Source organism: Schistocerca americana, chromosome X, assembly GCF_021461395.2.
Source record: "Schistocerca americana isolate TAMUIC-IGC-003095 chromosome X, iqSchAmer2.1, whole genome shotgun sequence".
Classification (NCBI taxonomy): Eukaryota; Metazoa; Arthropoda; class Insecta; order Orthoptera; family Acrididae; genus Schistocerca; species Schistocerca americana.
The window spans coordinates 203,763,937-203,787,012 of NC_060130.1; the positions used below are offsets into that span (position 1 = coordinate 203,763,937).

A 23,076-nucleotide genomic window follows, 5' to 3' on the forward strand; every position below is an offset into this window, starting at 1 on the left:
CCGTGCAGGTGAGCGCCACAATCAGGACTGCATACGACCGAGGCACACAGGGCCAACACCCGGCATCATGGTGTGGGGAGCGATCTCCTACACTGGCCGTACACCACTGGTGATCGTCGAGGGGACACTGAATAGTGCACGGTACATCCAAACCGTCATCGAACCCATCGTTCTACCATTCCTAGACCGGCAAGGGAACTTGCTGTTCCAACAGGACAATGCACGTCCGCATGTACCCCGTGCCACCCAACGTGCTCTAGAAGGTGTAAGTCAACTACCCTGGCCAGCAAGATCTCCGGATCTGTCCCCCATTGAGCATGTTTGGGACTGGATGAAGCGTCGTCTCACGCGGTCTGCACGTCCAGCACGAACGCTGGTCCAACTGAGGCGCCAGGTGGAAATGGCATGGCAAGCCGTTCCACAGGACTACATCCAGCATCTCTACGATCGTCTCCATGGGAAAATAGCAGCCTGCATTGCTGCGAAAGGTGGATATACACTGTACTAGTGCCGACATTGTGCATGCTCTGTTGCCTGTGTCTATGTGCCCGTGGTTCTGTCAGTGTGATCATGTGATGTATCTGACACCAGGAATGTGTCAATAAAGTTTCCCCTTCTTGGGACAATGAATTCACGGTGTTCTTATTTCAATTTCCAGGAGTGTATTTACTTCTTAATGAAATTTGTCGTAAATAATATATCTCTTTTTCCAACAAACAACCCAGTTCATACATACAATACCAGGAACAAAAATGATAAGCACAAGGACTTAAAAGCACTTAATTTAGTTCAAAAAGGGGTCCACTACTCAGGAACACTCATCTTCAATAATTTGCCAGGAAACATAAAAAATTTAGTTAGAAATAAAGATCAGTTTAAAAGGAGCCTGAAAGACTTACTACTGGCCAACTCCTTCTACTCCATTGGCGAAATGTTTAATAGAAACAAATGATGTATTGTATTTATTCATACTATTAGTATTGTTATTTCAGCTTTAAAAAAATCTACATGTTCAACATCCACGAGGATCTCCTCAGCACGGATCTATGGAACGAAAAACTAATCTAATCTGGGTGAAGCCGTGGGTTTTACGACGACACGATAAAAGCATTCAACAAAACTTGTTACGTGAGCTTACAGTGGAAGACGTCAAGTTGTACATCCATTACTTAAGAATGGATGAGCATACATTTCTGTATGTGCTCAATGAAGTGTATCCTCATATCACAAAGCACAATATTCACTTAAGAACTGCTACATCTTCAGAAGACGGGCTCACTATAACACTCCGATTCCTTGCTACAGGAGAGGGTTATGTTAGGTTAGGTTAGGTCAGATTAGGTCTCCAATCTTCTTAATCTATTTTTGTATTCAGGGTGCCTCACGTTGTAAAGCGCCTCATCAGCTTCAGACATCTCTATTAATTTTGTAGTTGTCGGCACACACCAATTGTATTTACCGGCAATGGTTATAAAAACACTACAGACCACAGAACGCTGCAGCGATGCTAGCGCTCCATGTGGTAACATGTCACATTGCAGTGAACAGAAGACAAGCGGTTTCTTTGATCAAATATACAGCGAGGCCCTAGATTTGATCAAATATTGGACGACATTTGACAAAGTCCAAATTACACTATTAAATATCTTTGACAAAGATATTGGACAAAGATATTGGACAAAGAAATTTGATAGTGTAATACCGGCCTATGCTATGGGAGACACTCACCTGCGCTTGCTGTGGTAGTAATCAAAGACACGCTGACAGCTGCGAATCACCTGCATTACTTCATGTCTGATATCTTCCCCGACGGCGTTGTCATTTTTCAGCAGTATAATTGTCCGTATCTCGGAGCCAGAACTGTGCCACAGTGGTTTGTAGAGCATTATATTGAACACACATTGATGTCTCGGTGACCAAATTTGTCTGATGTGAATCGTATGGAACCTATCTGGCCCGCTATCGAGAGCCATCATCGCATACGCAAATCATCGGCTCGTTATTTACGCGAATTACAAGACCTGTAAGCAGACGTCTAAACCGACATACCTCCACAAACCTACTAACGAACTTTCGGATCCCTATACCCAGAATCAGCGATGTATTTCGTTTCAAAGATCGACAAACAAGCTAATAAGCACCAGGTCATGATGTTTTGTCTCATCAGTGTACATTGTGCCACACAAATAAAGGATCACTTTTTTGAAATCCCTTAATTGTCTCCCAGTGCTACACATTCTTTTAAAACTTGGTTGAAAGGTCCCTACAACCTTTCTCTGTAATAACGCAAACGCTCGGCGCTTTGCAAAATCACCCCCGAGCTCGGCGGCGGTTCACACAACAAGGTGTCGACACATGCCAAAAGAAAGCCAAAGTTCAGAAGAGCATGTGAGGAGGAAGGCACCAAATTTCACCAAAATTCTGAGCAACGGCACAGTGGACGTGTCACACGATATTAAGATCGTCACACCCCCTGTTACGCACTTTTCACCCCTTCTTTTGGTCTCTCTGCAGTTGAGGTCAGAACCGCAGCGCTCAGCGTTGAAATCGTGCAGTCATCTTACGGATGGCTGAGGCAAACATTTCAGACACACTCCTACTCAGAATGGACACGAAAAGGCCCCAAGGGGTAGCAAGAGAGCACAATGAAACCACCCCTTTTCTTTGGGGCATTCATTCCCACACATTCGCGGTCGGAAATGACAGGTCACAGTGCGATGAGTATTTACATACCCACCAGTGGTGTGTACGTGTAAGCAGTTACAATGGCATCTGACAATGTTTTGTGGGTGCTTCACTTTTTTGTCAGGTAGTGTATTTTCACGACCAGTTTTATTTTGGCTACCCCGTATATATTCCCTTATGAAATTCTTCTAAATAATACGTGACAATTTGAGAAGGATGGCGATGTACATACCTACAACACTATAAGAAAAAAATGATTTTTATTACTCTTTATGAAGGCAGTCACTGGATCAGAAAGCGTTTCGATATGCGTCTACAATAGTTTTGATCATTTGCCTAATAACGTAGAATGTCTTACAATTAGCAAACCTGGTTTTAAATCTAAGCTGAAATCGCTTCCTCTGGATAACTCATTTAGTTTCATTGCCAAATTTTTATTAAAAAATTGGTAACGGTAAAAAAGTGTAGTTGGATGAGTAGGACTCAAAAATAACATGTTCATCAATGTTAAATTTAGGCCAGTGTGCCATTTAGGAACTTGTAAATGACCAGCATGTGGCAAGCCCATTGTTGTATCCGCGGACCCAACCGAATAGCGCGCGCGCCCTGCCGTCGCATGGGTTGCCAGTTTCCCGTCGCGACCGCCGGCGGCGCATGGCGTTGCCGCCGACCGAAGACGTCGCGCCATTGCTGAGCTGGGGCGACACCCCCGGGATAACAAGGCCGTCCAGCAGTGTTAGTGACGTCACACTAAGCGATCCATAGCCGACGCAGCAGTCCACGGACATCTCCGTACAGACGCGCCTGATGCTAACGATCTTCTGTCCGTCATACAGAAAGGAGCGAACTATAATTCGAACCAAAGACCAAATTATATATATTCTTGTAAACAGCATAAAGGTTCATAACGAAATACCGATTACATATACGGGCAGGAATAAGTTTAATCGATTGAGGAACTTTGCCACTATTTTATAATTGTCAGAACACTATTTAGCTTTAAAACTCGCATACAGGTGGTGACAAATGCCAACTGACAGCAGGACTTAACATTTTCAAGCTATTACACTGAAAGTAAATTATCTTAAACACTGTCATACACAGCAAAACCCTCACAACTTTCGTTTACAATAAGGTAACAAGAGTTCGCTTTATCTCATAAAACACATGACTATTGTAAATTTACTCATATGTTCATGGTGACAGCTCTTTTCAAGAATTTTTACAAGTGTATCCCCAGTAATAAAGAATGGAAACAAAAGATAGATATCAAATATTCTCCTTTTAACATAGACATCACTGAACACAAGATTCTGTCTTGCACTGTGATACTAAGGGACTGCTCTTTCCTTTAAGAAAAGCTTGACAATTTGAAGTTCACTCTGCTATTGAAGATACACTTCTTGAAACAATATTAAAAATGTTATGAAAGGTAAGGAAATGAAAAACAACCAAGTGCATTACATGTAAGAATGTGAGCAAAAGGCTGAGGCTCTCTTTACTTGCCATTTTCAATCTCTCTACAGCTTTTCCACGTAGAAATCACCAACTGCAAGTCTCATTATTGCTGTCTGTTACTAACAAAGTGCTTATCTATTTAGGAAACCTGACAATTTGATGTTCATTCTGGTACTGAAGATAAACACTTTTCAGAGGAGTTCTAGAACCTATTCCTGCCCGTATATGTACTCGGTATTTCGTTATGAACCTTTATGCTGTTTACAAGAATATATATAATTTGGTCTTTGGTTCGAATTATAGTTCGCTCCTTTCTGTATGACGGACAGAAGATCGTTAGCATCAGGCGCGTCTGTACGGAGGTGTCCGTGGACTGCTACGTCGGCTATGGGCCGCTTAGTGTGACGTCACTAAGACTGCTGGACGGCCTTGTTATCCCGGGGGTGTCGCTACAGCGCCCTCTGGCTACACGACATAACAGGAGCGCTGGCCCCGAGTCAGGGAGTCTTGCAGACAGCTCGTTGTAGTCGTCACTGCCGTCGTTCGTTGTCTGGTTAGCTAGCTCGCTGTGTGATTCAGTATTGTATAACGACTTAGACCACGAATCAGGAATATTCCTTGGACACTAATTGGAACCGTATCTACGGTACTCTCTTCGCTGTCAATAAAGCTAAGTAACTATTTTATACTAGCTGGCGCTTATTTGTCACTAATCGTTTACCTGCCACCAGATTTTAGTCACAACCTGGTCACGTCCTACTCCATATCCAAATTATGGTTGCCACACACGGGCAGCCATAAAATCCATTGAAACTAATCATCTATACATCCTTGTAAACTAACTCGTTGCTCATCATTTCAATAAGAATCGTTCAGATAATCTATAGGACTTGTAAGTAACTATATAACTGACTTACTAAACCACGCATGTTATCCATGGCAGCCGTTGGCTAAAAGTTCCAAGTGGGAAAGGACGAACATTTAAACACTTGTCAACCATTGTCTGGGAATGACCTACGTCCTATAACGGGCAGTCAAATGGAACCCGAACCCACACCACAACGGTAACATGCAATGATTCCAGCCACACGGGATTAGCCTAGCAGTCTTAGGCGCTGCATTCGTGGACTGTACAGTTGGTCCCGGCAGAGGTTCGAGTCCTCCCTCGGAAGTGGGTGTGTGTGTTTGTCCTTAGGATAATTTAGGTTAAGTAGTGTGTAAGCTTAGGGACTGATGACCTTAGCAGTTAAGTCCCATAAGATTTCACACTCATTTGACCAATGATTCCAACCGCCACACGCAGTAAGACATTTATCCAGCTAGAAGATACGATCAATTCCTGTTTTGTAGAACGTTGTTGGTCACTGACGGATCCACAACCGCACCCACTTGTTGAACTTCCTCGTCCGACTGAAACCGACATCCACGCATGTCTCTCTTCGGGTCGCCAAAGATGTGAAAATCACACGATAAAAGATCAAGGCTGTATAGAAGATGTTGCAGTAGTTCTCAACCAAATAGCTTAAGCGTCCGATTGGTAGTATGGGCGTGGGCGTCATCGTGCAACAGAATAATTCTGTCCGACGCATTGCTGGGCGTTTTGAATTTATGGCACGTCGCAGTTTCTGAAAAGTGTCTTCATAGTGCTGTCATTTGATTGTGGTTCCATGCTCGAGGAACTCGATAAGCAGAGGGCACCTGCAGTCGAAGAAGGAGGTCCTCATGATCTTACTGGAACTTGTATGAACAGCTTTGGATTTCTTTGGTGGGGGAGACGTGGGAAGTTTCCGCTGTTGGCTTTACCGTTTTCCCTCGGGCTGTCGGGGTGCTGCCAATCGGACAAAGGCTATGCTTCAACTATTTAGTTGGGAAATACACTATATGATCAAAAGTACCCAGACACCTGGCTGAAAATGACTAAAAGTTCGTCTGTATCGGTAATGCTGCAATTCAGTATGGTATTGGCCCACCCTTAGCCTCGATGACAGCTTCCACTATCGCAGGCATACGTTCAATCAAGTGCTGGAAGGTTTCCTGGGGAATGGCAGCCCATTCTTCACAGAGTGCTGCACTGTGGAGTGGTATCGATGTGGGTCGGTGAAGCCTGGCTCGAAGTCGGCGTTCCAAAACATCCCAAAGGTGTTCTATAGGATTCAGGTCACACTCTGTGCAGGCCAGTCCATTATAGGGATATTATTGTTGTGTAAACACTCCGCCACAGGCCGTGCATTATGAACAGGTGCTCGATCGTGTTGAAAGATGCAGTCACCATCACCGAATTGCTCTTCAACAGTGAGAAGCAAGAAGGTGCTTAAAACATCAATGTAGGCCTGTACTGTGATACTGCCACGCAGAACACCAAGGGGTGCAAGGCCCCCTCCATGAAAAACACGACCTCACCATAACACCACTGCTTCCGAATTTTACTATTGGCACTACACACATTGGGCATTCGCCATAGCCACACCATGCCATCAGATCGCCACATTGTGTACAGTAATTCGTCACTCCACACAATGTTTTTCCACTGTTCAATCGTCCAATGTTTACACTCCTTACACCAAGTGAGGCGTCGTTTGGCATTTACCGGCGTGATGTGTGACACGAGCAGCCGCTCGACCATGAAATCCAAATGTTCTTACCTCTCGCCTAACTGTCACAGTACTTACAGTGGAAGCCGGCCGAAGTGGCCGTGCGGTTAAAGGCGCTGCAGTCTGGAACCGCAAGACCTCTACGGTCGCAGGTTCGAATCCTGCCTCGGGCTTGGATGTTTGTGATGTCCTTAGGTTAGTTAGGTTTAACTAGTTCTAAGTTCTAGGGGACTAATGACCTCAGCAGTTGAGTCCCATAGTGCTCAGAGCCATTTGAACTTACGGTGGATACTGATCCAGTTTTGAATTCCTGTGCGATGGTCTGGATAGATGCCTGCCTATTACACATTACGACCCTCTTCAACTGTCGGCGGTCTCTGTCAGTCAACAGACGCTTTTGTGCTGTACGTGCCCCTTGACGTTTCCACTTCACTATCACACCGGAAACAGTGGACCTAAGGATGTTTAGGAGTGTGGAAATATCGAGTGCAGACTTATGACACAAATGACCCCCAATCACCTGACCACGTACGAAGTCCGTGAGTTCGGCGAAGCACGCCATTCTGCTCTCTCACGATGTCTAATGACTATTGAGGTCGCTGATATGAGGTACCTGGCAGCAGGTGGCAGCACAATGCATCTAATATGAAAAGCGTATGTTTTTGGGGTGTCTGGATACTTTTGATCACATAGTGTACTGCAGCGCCCCCCATACAGCCTGGATCTTTCATCACGTGATTTTCATATCTTTGGCGATCTGAAGAAAGGCGTGTATGGACGACGGTTTCAGTCGGACGAAGAAGTGCAAGAGTGGGTGCGGTTGAGGACCTGTAAGCAGCCGACGTAGTCTACGACACAAGAGTTGATCGTCTCGACTCCCGATAGGATAAATGTCTTAAGATGTATGCTGATTACTTTTGAATAGAATCATTCCACGGTCCCGTTGTGGTGGCTGTTCGGTTTTCATTTGGGTGCCCCTCATATCATCAGAGGTCCATTATCTCAGTTTCGTGTTAGCTTGAAAGTATCTCAGATAAAATTGTAACCTTTTTTTATTTGTGAAAGTGTCATTGATAAGATTTTTCTAAATTAATTTTTCAACAAACCTGCATCTGACTGCGTCTGTGAACTTGTTTCTTGCACTCCTCCATTTTGCAAGAAATGCAACATGTATTTGACTCAAGCAATCAAGTTTAAGAGAATAATGCCGTTTGTGCAATGGCATTAAGATGGTACTGAAAAATTAACTTTTGGCCCTAATGTTTACTTAATGAAATTATATCTTGGCTTGAATAACGCCAGTTCTGAAATGGCATTAAATTAGTTGTTTGAATTAACTTTGCTCTGATAACGTTAGTTCGACCAAAATCGATTTCAAACCATGAATTGCACATATACATTGCATAGAGGCCTCATTTTCTTTACATTCTTTCATTGGTGGGTAACTACTTTACTACTCATTTTCATATTCAATACAAGCAAAGGATGTGGATTATGATTCAGGTTGTTAGATTTAAACACAATGTTGATCTCAATGTATATATATTGTTAAAATTTTAAGTCATACACAAAACCTACCATTTCAAACATTTTTGTAGCACGAATCACTCTTACAAAAAATTTTACAAAGCGCTTACTGCGTCAAACCTTGGACATACAAATCCTAACTCTGAACATTATCTGACAAAAACCAATTTGAAATGATTATCTTCTCTCGTTTACGTGCTAAAGTTTGGTCAGGGGCGCGACCTACCTCAACGCTGTCACCACACGTCTGCTTCCTCCGGGCACCTACCTGCGATTCTCCTGTTTTTTACTGCGCGCGCCCGGCACTCTCAACCATCAAAGATCGTCCTACTCAAAGATATTATACTCGTTCCACCTTGCGGTTGGCAACTACCGACCCTGATCAGACCTTAGCACATACCTTTCAAACTGACGCGACCAGGCTAATTTACGAGAAGCGGTGTACTATAGTTCAATTCTTTTATCTTGGCGGTTTGCGCATGCCCGCCCAGACGCGGGAGATTGCTGCGTTGCCAGTTGCACGCGCCAAGCAAACTTACGTTTAGGGGGGAGCGAGCAGTTTATGTGAAGTAAAGCCACCACGGCCGCATTAACCCTTTCGCTGTTACAGAGACGTGCTCCCCGCATTCCGCGCTGTGCGCGATTTTGTCATCACTGCACTGCTCGCCTGTGTAGACACATGGTGTTCCAACTGCATTGACACACTTGTCATTAGATTTCACAAAAAGTATTTGGCCCAAAAATTTGATTTTTACACATCTTCTTGACTAATACCTTCCCCCCATATATGACTTAATTTTGTTTCGATGTTCAACGCAGTTATTGTGCAGCATTAAATGTAGTAAACCACTGCACGAAATTTTGAAGAGTTTGCAGAGGTGAAAGTCCATAGCGTATACTTTCCGTATGGTCCATTTGCCACTAGAAATTTCAAAAAATTACATTCAAACGAATAAAATTCATGAAGTAAGACACTTCGATATTGTTTTTAAATAAAGAAAATATTATGCACCGAACATTTTTTTTGTAACCATATATATTTATTTAAATATATTAACAACGATACATTTAAAAAAAGACATTTTATTCTATTAACCTATTATATTCCTAGTGTTGGTTAATATTACTGTCATTTTATAAGTTTCCGTTTATATATTTTTTCCTTTTTCGTTTTTCTCTTATTGTTGTTCCTTAAACCCTTTTACATGGCCATTTGTCATCTTTTTTTTTGGGAGGGTGGGGGGTGGGGGGTGGGATAGACATTGCAGGACAGGCATAACAGTTTATATTTAGCATCGATGCATTGATTTTGAGTTCATGTTTCTGTATGTGATGCACTTGTAATGCCACAGGCACATTGTGTAACAAGGTTTGAACTCGGAACCTTCCGCATAGCAGCCAAACACTTTAACCATTACGCTAACGCGGCTCGTCGTTCAATAGACTTCCTGAAGGTCTTTAAACTAGGACGCAAAATACCGACGAACACTGTTGGTATGACTGTGAATTACTCACGTTTCGTGGAGTTACAATAGGAAATAAACAATTATCGCTGTTCTTTATTGCGAAAAAGCGGTTAGTGAGAATGATACAAACACCTTTCCTTGCTATTGCCTGAATTAGGAGGCTTATTGCTTGTTTGGTTTAATTAATTAATAGAATATGAAGCAATTGGTATAAAGAATGCTTTTTCCAAACTTTCCATAATAGAAATTCTGCTATCAAGACATTGCTTTCGTTCAGTTACTTCATTTATGACTGAACGTCTCTAAAACTGAAAGACACTCGTCCATGCTCTGTACTGCAGTCGAGCTCTGGCAACGTCGTTCTCTGTTCATTGGCTGACTGTATTTTGTGTAGAGATGGGTCGAACTCGTTCATTCACGTGAAGTACTTCATTCATTTCACTCTTTGCCGTGAAGCGTTCAAATGAAGTAGTTCATTCATGAAGTACGGAAGCCTGGCGAAGTTGTCCAGTTCGCCGCTCAGCCGCGGCTACGCTCGCTTCGCTTCGCTCGTACAATAAAGCTTCGTAATACTTCATAATTTTACCAACAGATGGCCGAACTATGAAGTAACGTCCACGTAACGTTTTGCGTCTTACAGCGTCTGAGGTAACTTAAATACAGCATGGTCTAAGGGGACAATGGAAAGATAAATAGAGAAGCCTGTCGCATATAAAGAAGGTATTACGTTTAACCTTGCTCGACATTTTTTCATGAAGCGCCAAAAAGAGTCTTCATCTGCCAAGTGAAACCTTATTTGTTGTGTTTATGGACTGAAAATTAGGGCTACTAACGAAATTAAGTCCAATTTTATGTTCCTTTTAAAATTTAATCCAAAATAGAATGAGTATGTTTACCACTGTCACAAAGTTTATATACCTACGTTAAGTAATTATTCAGAAGTTTTCCTGTAGATTTTATTTTTGTTGAGAATAATAACCCTCTAAATTCAAAACGTAAACTGTCACCTGTAGTCATTGGTACGATTCCAGGTAAAATCCCTCTTTATTTTATTCGGAAAGCAATTTTTGTGTCTGTTCACGCTTATACAATGGCTAGCAACTCGCGATCGCGTAGAAGTAGTGAAATTTGGGGTTTCTTCGCCGATTTAGGTGATGGGAAAGCAAAGTGCAACTGTTGTTGTAAGTGAATTTCACCGCGCGATTCGTCGACAGGCAGTAAAGGGAGGACTGAAGTGAAGGGTGAATGAGTGACGTAGCGCCAATGTAGTGGGAGAGGGAGAGGGGAAGAGAGTGAGTGAACGAACTAGAAAAAAAGTGTGGAGTGTGCTATCTGTGGAGAGTTTGAAGTACCAGTTCATTGAAATTGAGTGGTTAGTTCACACTTCACTGGAGTGAAGCGTTCATTTGAACGACTCATTCACGAGCTCCCCACCACTAATTTTGTGACGTCAGATGCACAGAACGAACCTAAACTCGGCCGCCGTCATAAATGACGCGTACTTTAACAGCGTGTGTTCCACAGGCAGCGACGAGCGGCGAACGTGGTGTGCTACGAGGAGGTGGGCTGCTTCAGCGACTCGGGTGTGTTCGGGTACCTGGACATGCTGCCCGCGCCGCCGCAGGAGGTGGGCACGCGCTTCATGCTCTACTCGGGCCGCACCGTCGCTCCGAGACACCTGAACGCCACCAGCCTGCGCTCCGACGTCGCGGAGGCCGCCGCCGCCTTCAACGCATCGCTGCCCACCAAGGTCATCGTACACGGCTTCGGCTCTAGCTGCTCGCACGTGTGGGTCTACGAGATGCGCTCTGCCCTCATGACCGTCGTAAGTACATTACCTCTGTCTTCACAATCACATTCTTGATAAGTCAGGTCTCAGCTGTTAAGGTTGTTCAGGGATATTTTCTGAGGTTTAATAAGCCACAGCTGCAAAATACTAACATGAATTCTTTACAGACGAATGGAAAAACATAGAAGACGACCTCGGGGAAGATCAGTTTGGATTCCGTAGAAATGTTGGAACACGTGAGACCATACTGACCCTACGACTTATCTTAGAAAATAGATTAAGGAAAGGCAAACCTACATTTCAAGCATTTGTAGACTTCGAGAAAGCTTTTGACAATGTTGACTGGAATACTCTCTTTCAAATTCCGAAAGTGGCAGGGGTGAAATACAGGGAGCGAAAGGCTATTTACAATTTGTACAGAAACCAGATGGCAGTTATAAGAGTCGAGGAGCATGAAAGGGAAGCAGTGGTTGGGAAGGGAGTGAGACAGGGCTGTAGCCTCTCCCCAAAGTTATTCAATCTGTATATTGAGCAAGCAGTAAAGCAAACAAAAGAAAAATTCGAAGTAGGTATTAAAATCCATGGAGAAGAAATTAAAACTTTGAGGTTCGCCGATGACATTGTAATTCTGTCAGAGACAGCAAAGGACCTGGAAGAGGAGCTGAACGGAATGGACAGTGTCTTGAAAGTAGGATATAAGGTGAACATCAACAACAGCAAAACGAAGATAATGAAATGTAATCGAATTAAATCGGGTGATGCCGAGGGTATTAGATAGGGAAATGAAACACTTAAAGTCGTAAATGTGTTTTGCTATTTGGGGAGCAAAATAACTGATAATGGTCGAAGTAGAGAGGATATAAAATATAGACTGGCAGTGGCAAGGAAAGCGTTTCTGAAGAAGAGAAATTCTTTAACATCGAGTATAGATTTAAGTGTCAGGAAGTCTTTTCTGAAAGTATTTGTATGAAGTGCAGCCACGTATGGAAGTGAAACATGGACGATAAATAGTTTGGACAAGAAGAGAATAGAAGCTTTCGAAATGTGGTGCTACAGAAGAATCCTGAAGATTAGATGGTTAGATCACATAACTAACGAGGAGGTATTGAATAAAATTGGGGAGAAGAGAAATTTGTCGCACAACTTGACTAGAAGAAGGGATCGGTTGGTAGGACATATTCTGAGGCATCAAGGGATCACCAGTTTAGTATTGGAGGGCAGCGCAGAGGGTAACTATCGAAGAGGGAGACCAAGAGATGAATACACTAAACAGATTCAGAAGGATGTAAGTTGCAGTAAGCACTGGGAGACGAAGAAGCCTGCACAGGATAGAGTAGCATGCAGAGCTGCATCAAACCAGTCTCTGGACTGAAGACCACAACAACATTTGGTATAAGGGGCCAGGCGCGATTTCAGGGTTCGGTTCTGGGACGGTGAAGGAGAGGGCGACAACGGGGCACAGTTTGTCACTGTCTCTGCGTTTCCTCCGCCACAAAATATACGAGGGGGTACCCAAAAAAACCGAAATTACATTGTCGTGGGCGGATGCTCCACCTCATCGTTGGTTTGGAAGTGACATGCCGAGAAAGCAGGGAACACATGCAGGGAACACATGAAAGACTGATGGTCCTAGACTGACGCTGTAGGCTGGCTGATCCTATCTCTCCCATGCGAAGCGATGAATCTGATCCTGTGTGAGCCTTGCTGTATGCGGCTTTGCATTGTCGTCCAGCAGCACAACACCTTCTCTCAAAAGCCCTGGTCTCTTTCATCGAATGGCACACCTGAGTTTGATGAGGTTGTCGCAGCAGCGTGCTGCATTGATGGTCCCTTCCTGGAGGAAATCAAGGATAATCACATCTTTTTCATACCAGAACACTGTGGCCACAACAGTTCCTGTGGATATGAATTTTTTCCTCACTGTTGAACTCTGATGCTTTCACGTCATTGCGGTAGCCTTGGATTCTGGGATAGAGCAGTGCACTCGTCTCACCACCAGTGGTGATTCTGAACAGGAACTCATTTCCCTCTTGTGCATACCGCATCAAGTGACTGAGGCTGATTCCCATTCTTGTACTCTTGTGATCCAGAGTCAGGTTTCTCGGCGCCCGTCTTGCAGACACTTTTCGATAACACAACATTTCACAAAACATGTGATCGGACTGAGCATGGCCAATACACAATGTAGATGCCATGTCTGACACTGTTACGTGCCTGTCCGCTAACACTATGCCCTGTGCTCTAGCAATGTAGTTTTCATTTGTGAATGTGGAGAGAGGCCCACTTCGAACTTAATCCTCCACACTCTGCCTTCCTTCTCTGAACATGCAACACCAGCGCCCATCCATTAGATGCAACCTGAGCTTTTCACCATACATGGTCTGTAGGCATTCATGGATGATGGACACAGTAGCTCCTTGTGCCCATTTACACCGGATAACAGCACGCACTTCCATTAGCGAGCATGTTGTTGGAACACGTCCGTCTGCAATCGTTATTTGTTCTCGAATACCCTAAGGCACGCCGGCCTGCTGCTATTCTCCCTTTTTCAGCACTCTGCGCATGCATCATTCCTCTTCTGCTTACGCTCCTTCCGTCATTGAACCAACAATGGGTGTGGATTAATGTGGCGTTTGTTTGTGTCACCTGCTGTACCATCTTCTCTTTCAAAAGCAATGCAGATACTTACTTTCGGAAATTTCCTCTTATTGTTTAAATTCTAGGAATCTACTGTATAATGCACTAAATACATGGCTGGCAGCAACTTACGAGGAGGCTACAAAAAAAACGGATTTTTTAAAAAGCCATATATTTTCAAATTGTTTGCAATACAACCTTATCCCCTTCAAAATACTCTCCATTACAACTAATACATTTTTCCCACCGATGCTTCCACGTTTCGAAACATTTTTTGTAGTCATCTTTAGAAATGGCTGACAGCCCCTCCCTCGTTATTTTCTTGACTTCTTCAATGTTGTCAAATCGGTGTCATACCTCTTTTTATACGTGGTAATATGAAAAAGGCGCACAGTAGCATGGCAGTCGAGTACGGTGAGTGGGGCAGTGGAACCATGCCATTTTTAGCCAAAAACTGTTTAACAGAGAGGACTGCGTGTGCAGATGCGTGGTCATGGTGGAAGAACCAGTCTCTCGTCTGCCACAAATCGGGTCTTTTTTGGCGAACACTGTTGCGCAATCTTCTTAAAACTTCAAAATAACAGGTTTAAATGACGGTCTGATCTGGCGGAACAAACTCTGAATGAACTTTTCAATATTTCGTCGATTTGGGCAGTTAATGGGCGTTTCGAGGCAGTTGGTGGCCGTCCAGAACGAGGTTTGTCATCAATCGACGTGTCGCCATTTTTAAATCGAGCGAACGACTCGTACACTGGAGTTTTTCCCGTAGCGTCATCTTGGTAAGCTGTTTTCAACATTAAAACAGTTTCAGCAGCGTTTTAACCGAGAAGAAAACAAAATATAGATGCATGTTGTTCACTTAAATTTGCCATCAGAAATGCATGTTGTTCACTTAAACGTCCATCATAAAAAACGAAACAAGAACCAAACAGGGCTAACAAAAACAATCACTGCAGATGAGCAGAACAAGCTAGGTCCACAACACAGGCGGCACTGAACTGGTAACAAGTTGCGCTATACAAGTCTAGCGGCACTCCCCGGAATTTACGGGAGCTAAGTGACTTGTGTATGCAGATGTGGAGCCAACTCCGTCCAGCGACTTACCAGGGTCTCATTGCTTCCATACTACGACGCGTCGTCGGTGTTATCCGTGCCAAAGGTGGACATCCCGGCTATTATGTAGGTGCTTATAATGTTCTGGCTGATCATTGTATGTTGCAAGTGCTGCTCTGAGATGAAGAGTTTGCCACAGGAGAGGAAATCATGGCGCGCCGCATCAAACCGGTCGTAGGACTGATGACTTAAAAAAACATTCCTACCCGCACCTAGCCAATTTTTTTTCCGTCGAGTTTTCATTCTCTCTAATACACTCATACTCATAAATTAAGGATAATGCTGATAGATTGTGAAACAACGCTCTGGTGGGGGGTTTGCGGCTTTAAATCACCTCGGGGTATGACCAAGCGGTGTATTTGACCTGCGGTCATCGCACGGTGGCGCTGCCAGCAGTCCACATACGCATAGTTGTGTTGGTGCATGTCAGAGTATGGTGCAGCGAGTAAGTGTGCAGACGTTTTCAGACGTGTTAATGGTGACTCTGTGTTGAAAATGGCTCAAAGAACACATATCGATGACCTTATGAAAGGTAGAATACTAGGGCGACTGGTGACTGGTCAAACACAGCAGGTCGTAGCACGGGCTCTCCGTGTGCAACAAAGTGTGATCTCAAGATTATGGCAACGATTCCAGCAGACGGGAAACGTGTCCAGGCGCTACAGTACGGGACGTCCACAGTGTACAACACCACAAGAAGACCGATATCTCACCATCAGTGCCCGCAGACGGCCACGAAGTATTCCAGGTAGCCTTGCTCGGGACCCTATCGCAGCCAATGAGTCCAGGTATAGTCTGAACAGTGATTCTCGCCGGGTTTTCATATGGCGTGAACCAGGAACCAGATACCAACCCCTTAATGTCCTTGAAAGGGACCCATATGGAGGTCGTGGCTGGCTCTGAGCGCTATGGAACTTAACTTGTGAGGTCATCAGTCCTCTGGAACTTAGAACTACTTAAACCTAACTAACCTAAGGACATCACGCACATCCATGCCCGAGGCAGGATTCGAACCTGCGACCGTAGCGGTCGCTCGGTCCCAGACTGTAGCGCCGAGAAACGCTCGGCCACCCCGGCCGGCATGGAGGTCGTGGTTTGCTGGTGTGGGGTGGGATTATGATTGGTGCACGTACATCCTTGCATGTCTTCGACAGAGGAACTTTAGTAGGTCAGGTATATCGGGACGTCATTTTGCACCGGTACGTGCGCCTTTTTAGGGGTGCAGTGGGTCCCACCTTCGTCCTGATGGATAATAATGCACGGCCCCACCGAGCTGCCGTAGTGGAGGAGTACCTTCAAACAGAAGATATTAGGCGAATAGAGTGGCCTGCCTGTTCTCCAGACCTAAGCCGCGTCGAGCACGTCTGGGATGCTCTCGGTCGACGTATCGCTGCACGTCTTCAAACCCCTAGAACACTTCAGGAGCTCCGACAGGCACTGGTGCAAGAATAGGAGGCTATACCCCAGCAGCTGCTCGACCACCTGATCCAGAGTATGCCAACTCGTTGTGCGGCCTCTGTACGTGTGCATGGCGATCATATCCCATATTGATGTCGGGGTACATGTGCAGGAAACAGTGGCGTTTTGTAGCAAATGTGTTTCGGAACGGTTCTCTCAATACTGTGGACTTACAGACCTGTGTCGTGTGTTTTTCAAAAATGGTTCAAATGGCTCTGAGCACTATGCGACTTAACTTCTGAGGTCATCAGTCGCCTAGAACTTAGAACTAATTAAACCTAACTAACCTAAGGACATCACACACATCCATGCCCGAGGCAGGATTCGAACCTGCGACCGTAGTGGTCACGCGGTTCCAGACTGAAGCGCCTTTAACCGCACGGCCACACCGGCCGGCTCGTGTGTTTTTCCTATGTGCCTATGCTATTAGCACCAATTTTGTCTAGTGCCACGTTGTGTGGCACCACACAAGGTCATCCGAAGACCAGTATCAGTTGCAAAGCGATTTAGAAAAGATTGCTGTATGGTGTGGCAGGTGGCAGTTGACGCTAAATAACGAAAAGTGTGAGGTGATCCACATGAGTTCCAAAAGAAATCCGTTAAAATTCGATTACTCGAGAAATAATACAATTCTCAAGGCTGTCAATTCAACTACGTACCTGGGTGTTAAAATTACGAACAACTTCAGTTGGAAAGACCACATAGATAACATTGTGGGGAAGGCGTGCCAAAGGTTGCGTTTCATTGGCAGGACACTTAGAAGATGCGACAAGTCCATTAAAGAGACAGCTTACACTACACTCGTTCGTCCTCTGTTAGAATATTGCTGCACGGTGTGGGATCCTTACGAGGTGGGATTGACGGAGGACATCGAAAGGGTGCAAAAAAGGGCAGCTCGTTTTGTATTATCACGTAATAGGGGAGAGAGTGTGGTAGATATGATACGCGAGTTGGGATGGAAGTCATGAAAGCAAAGACGTTTTTCGTCGCGGCGAGATCTATTTACGAAATTTCAGTCACCAACTTTCTCTTCCGAATGCGAAAATACTTTGATGAGCCCAACCTACATAGGTAGGAATGATCATCAAAATAAAATAAGAGAAATCAGAGCTCGAACAGAAAGGTTTACGTGTTCGTTTTTCCCGCGCTCTGTTCGGGAGTGGAATGGTAGAGAGATAGTATGATTGTGGTTCGATGAACCCTCTGCCAAGCACTTTAATGTGAATTGCAGAGTAATCATGTAGATATAGATGTAGATTTTGCAATTATCCTTAATTTATGAGTAAGAGTGTAGATGATGAATCTGTCGTCTTCCAAATGGTGAATTTCTTGAGCTTAGGACTGTGTGTCGCAGGAAAAGTGCAACGTGATCTGCGTGGACTGGGAGAACGGTGCGGCGGTACCCAACTACGTGCGCGCGGCGGCGAACGCTCGACTGGTGGGCCGTCAGCTGGCTCAGCTGCTGCGCTCGCTGGGAGCAGAGCCGGCGCGCACACACCTCATCGGCTTCAGCCTCGGCGCGCACGTCGCCGGATTCGCGGGAGCCATGCTGCGCAACGTCTCACGAATCACTGGTGAGCACGCCTAGGTAGATAGATATATTCGTCCGTACAACAATACAAATCGTACGGATGTCGTCAACTGTTAGAACATGGTTTCTTATTAAATAAACGCACGAGGGGTACCCAAAAAAACCGGAATAACATTGCCGTGGGCGGAGCACGTACTGTTCGCATTTCAGCCGCTAGGCGTGTATGAGGTGTGTTCAAAAAGTAATCATCATCAGTGTTCTGCCAAAAGGTAGGTTTTCACATGGTAGTTCTCCAGGCTGTCCGCTCTTCTGCCATCCTCTTCAGGTCTGCATAATTTTCTCTTTGTAGTGTTGGCTGAAGAGCCAACACCGTGTTACGAATGGGGGGTGAAATGCACGCGTTTTAGCCCACGCAGGCTGGCGTGAGGAGGGAAGAACTATACTGCCGTGAGGTCTGGAACATGACAAGGAATTAGAATTCAGAAAGCGGACGTAGCTAGTTTGATACTTAACTTTAATCCATTAATGATGAACGTCGCTCTTGATGGTACATGAGTCACAATATTATCTGTTCAGAAGATATAGTAACTGAATATGGCGCCTTGCTAGGTCGTAGCAAATGACGTAGCTGAAGGCTATGCTAAACTGTGGTCTCGGCAAATGAGAGCGTATGTAGTCAGTGAACCATCGCTAGCAAAGTCGGCTGTACAACTGGGGAGAGTGCTAGGGAGTCTCTCTAGACCTGCCGTGTGGCGGCGCTCGATCTGCAATCACTGATAATGGCGACACGCGGGTCCGACGTATACTAACGGACCGCGGCCGATTTAAAGGCTACCACCTAGCAAGTGTGGTGTCTGGCGGTAACACCACAGTCTTCCCTTTATGTCGTCTATCATCTTGTATCTCCTTCTTCCTCTCAGTCTTCTCCCACAAACCAATCCTTCCAAACCATCTACTAGGAAGCACTCCCTTCTCAATGAATGTCCCAACCAGTTCTCTTTCCTTTCTCTTACAACCTTCAGCAGACATCTTCTCTCACCAACGCTTTCCAGTACTCTTTCATTACTCACTCTTTCTGTGGTGTGCGTACTGTAAGACATTCGGTACACACACCATCAGATTATTTGACTTGTCACTCTAACGAAGTAGGCGAGTGTCAGCAATATGTCTCGTGGTCTTATCGTGGCGTGTTTATCTTCTGCCGTTAGGTCAGACGATAGAAATGCCACTTGCATGCTTAGAGTAGAAAATTGACGGTGACCAACTTTAAACAGAACTTGATTAATTTTCACACACATTTATTAAAATAATAAATAACATAGATATTACGTAACTTGATTCCGGATGATGTTTACAATTGACAATCTGAAGTTCCTTTGGTCTTGGTACGTTAATCTTATTCTCACATATCTCTGATACTTGACAAAGTGTCTATACATTTCTGTTCATGGCTATGTACAGGAATATGATAATCTTATTAGGCACAGACTGAAACTTGACTATAGACAAATGCAGCCTAGTACCGACTGGTGCAGACAAATGCAGACTGACTGATCGGAGGTCTGTACACTCATTATAATACCTCGTGCGTTCAGGTATCACTGCGCGAGTGTGATCTGCGAGGAGAAAAGGTTCTATGTTAGCAACAATCTCATTGGCTGCGTTACATATTAATACGTGGATCAGCGGAAGCAGAATTTGGTCCGTCTCTAAGGCAGCGCCATCTCGTATTCCAGAGACGGACGAGCGCTGCGCCTGCGCTGTTGTGCTTAGCGGGGCGCGTTCTATTGGGAAAGTTGTGTACGCACTGACTACGCGGAACTATGTACACAACACTTTCCACCCAGCTTATTCTCTCCACCCTCCTCCATATCCACATCTCAAATGCTTCTAACCTTTTTTCATCCTTTCGTCTCAGCATCCATGTTTCTGCCCCATATAGTGCCACACTCCAGACAAAACATATCCCTAGCCTTTTCCTTAGTCCTTTATCTAATTTGCCACATAAGAGTCTCCTCTTTCTGTTGAATGCCTCCTTCGCTATGGCAATTCGAGTTTTCACCTCCTGGTGACATCTCAAGTCTTCAGTTATTGTGCTTCCAAGAGATTTAAATGCACTTACTTTTCTGATGGTAGATTGTCATATTTTAATATTGGACAGTCTGCGTCTTGTACTGATTACCATACTCTTTGTTTTTGCTGTGTTTATTTGCATCCCATATTCCACACAAGCTTCATTCAGATCTTTCAGTATGTTATTCACTGTCCGCTCACTTTCTGCCACTAATACCATGTCATCAGCAAATCTTATACATTCTATTCTCTTTCCACCAATACATATTCCTCTTTCCCCATCTAATCCTTTCGTAATAATCTCTTCAAGGTATACGTTAAACAACAGTGGGGAAAGGCAACAACCTTGTGTAACACCTCGCCCACTGCTGCTTCCTTCTGACATTTCATTTTCTATCATTATCCTTACTTTCTAGTGTAAACATAAATTCCGTATCCTTTCCTCTTCAAAATATCCATCAGCTTGTTCCACTAAGCTCTGTCAAAAGTCTTTTCTAAATCTATAAAAACAGCAAAGATTTCTCTACCTTTTTCCAAAAGGTAAGGTGGCTATATATTTTTATGAAAAAAGGCTACAACCTTGTGTAACACCTCGCCCAGTGCTGCTTCCTTCTGACATTTCATTTCCTATTATCCTTATTTTCTGTTGTAAATATATATTCTGTATCCTTTCCTCTTTAAAATATCCGTCAGCTTGTTCCACTGAGCTCTGTCAAAAGCCTTTTCTAAATCTATAAAAACAGCAAAGATTTCTCTACCTTTTTCCAAAAAGTAAGGTGACTATATTTTTATGAAAAAATATTTATTTATTCATCAATATTCATGCTGTCCCCTTCAAAGTAATCCCCCTCAGATACAATACACTTGGGGCAACGCTTCTTCCAATCCTCGAAGCACTTCTCATAAGCAATTTTTGGTACATCCTTGAGTATTTCCAGCGATGCAGTTTTTATTTCCTCAGTCGTTGAAAACCTTCGGCGTTTCATAGGTCTCTTCAGTTTTGGGAACAGGAAAAAGTCGTAGGGGGGCGAATTCGGTGAATATGGTGGCTAACGCATGATTGTCGTGCTGTTTTTGACAAAAAAATCTCTCACAAGTGACGATGCATAGTCGTGATTCAAAAGCCATGAATTGTTTTTCCACAATTCAGGACGTTTTTAGCGTATTGCTTCTCGCTAACGGCGCATAACGTCAAGGTAATAATACTTACTGACCGTGCGACCTTGAAGCAAAAATTCATTATGCACTACGCTGCGTTAATTGAAAAAACATTGAGCAAAACTTTGACTTTTGATCGAACTTGGCGTGCTTTCTAGTCGTGGTTCTGCGGGATGCTTCCGTTGGGACGACTAGGCTTTGGTTCCGACGTCATAACCGTAAATCCATGTTTCGTCACCAGTTATGACTATTTTGAGCAAATCAGGATCATTATTGACGTCATTCAAGAGCTCCTGAGCGATGCTCATGCGGCGGTTCTTCTGATCAAAATTGAGAAGTTTTGGAACAAACTTCGCTGACACACGTCTCACGCCCAAGACATCTGAAAAAATTACATGATACGAGCTGACCGATATGCCAACATCCTCAGCGACTTCTCTTACGGCAATTCGACGGTTTTCCTAAACAATTTGCTTCACAGCTTCGACGTTGTCATCTGTTGTTTATGTGCTGGGACGTCCAGAGTGAGACTCGTCATTGGCATCTTCTCGGCCATCTTGGAAGAGCTTGTACCACTTTGAAACAATTTTTTTTATCTTAGAGCAGACTCGTCGTATGCCACTTTCAACATTTCCAGTGTTTTAGAGCACTTACTCCCATTTTTCACACAAAATTTGATGCAAATTCTTTGCTCCATTTTTTATAATAATCGAAAATCACCGAGCACACTAAAACATGTCTAACCTTTCTACCTGTCAAAAACAAAAGAAATATACTGTACACTTGAAACTTTGAATATATTTGGAAATATGCGGTAAGTTCCTATGGGACCAAACTGCTGAGGTCGTCGGTCCCTAGGCTTACACACTACTTAATCTAACTTAGCCTAACTTACGCTAAGGACAACACACACACCCTGCCCGAGGGAGGACTCGAACCTCCGGCAGAAGGGGCCGTTCGATTCGTGACATCGCGCCTCTAACCGAGCGGCCACACCGCGCGGCTCACAGACCGTCGACAGATAACTGATCAACTGTCAGAGATTAGCGGGTTATCTTGGAGCTCGGTTCAGCGAATTTTAGCGGAAGATTTGGAACTGAAAAAGATTGCTGCCAACTTTGTTCCTCTGGTTCTCACAGATAATAAAAAGAAACGTCGAGTTGAAAGATATCGTGCTTTGAAACAACAGCTTGAAACTGATCCAGGTTTTCTGTCAAAGGTCATTACTGGTGATGAGTCATGGTTCTATGGTCTTGACCCAGAAACAAAGCAACAGTCAAGCCAATGGAAGACGTCCTCGTCACCCCATTCAAAAAAAGTCGCCAAGTCAAATCAAAAAAATGCTGATTTTTTTGCCACTAAGGGCGTAGTTCATCCACAGTTTGTTCCCCCACGTCAGACCATCAATCCTACCTTTTATCTGGAAGTTTTAAGAAGATTGCGCAATAATGTTCGTCAAAAAAAGACCCGATTTGTGGCAGATTTCCACAACGACAACGCAGGCTGCACACACAGCCATCTTTGTTAGGCAGTTTTTGGCTAAAAATCGCATGGTTCCACTGCCCCAAGCACCTTACTCGCCTGACCTGG

At 44.2% G+C, this 23,076-nt stretch overlaps 1 protein-coding gene across 1 annotated transcript in view; it reads left to right on the forward strand.

Annotated features, from left to right (window-relative positions):
* The window catches only part of LOC124555326, a 371,889-nt gene that overhangs the window by 280,988 nt on the left and 67,825 nt on the right, over positions 1-23,076 (forward strand). The window contains exons 3-4 of the mRNA XM_047129203.1: positions 11,252-11,552; positions 18,079-18,298. Of these exons, the coding sequence (XP_046985159.1) occupies positions 11,252-11,552; positions 18,079-18,298 (521 nt within the window). The remainder of the gene's footprint in view (positions 1-11,251; positions 11,553-18,078; positions 18,299-23,076) is intronic.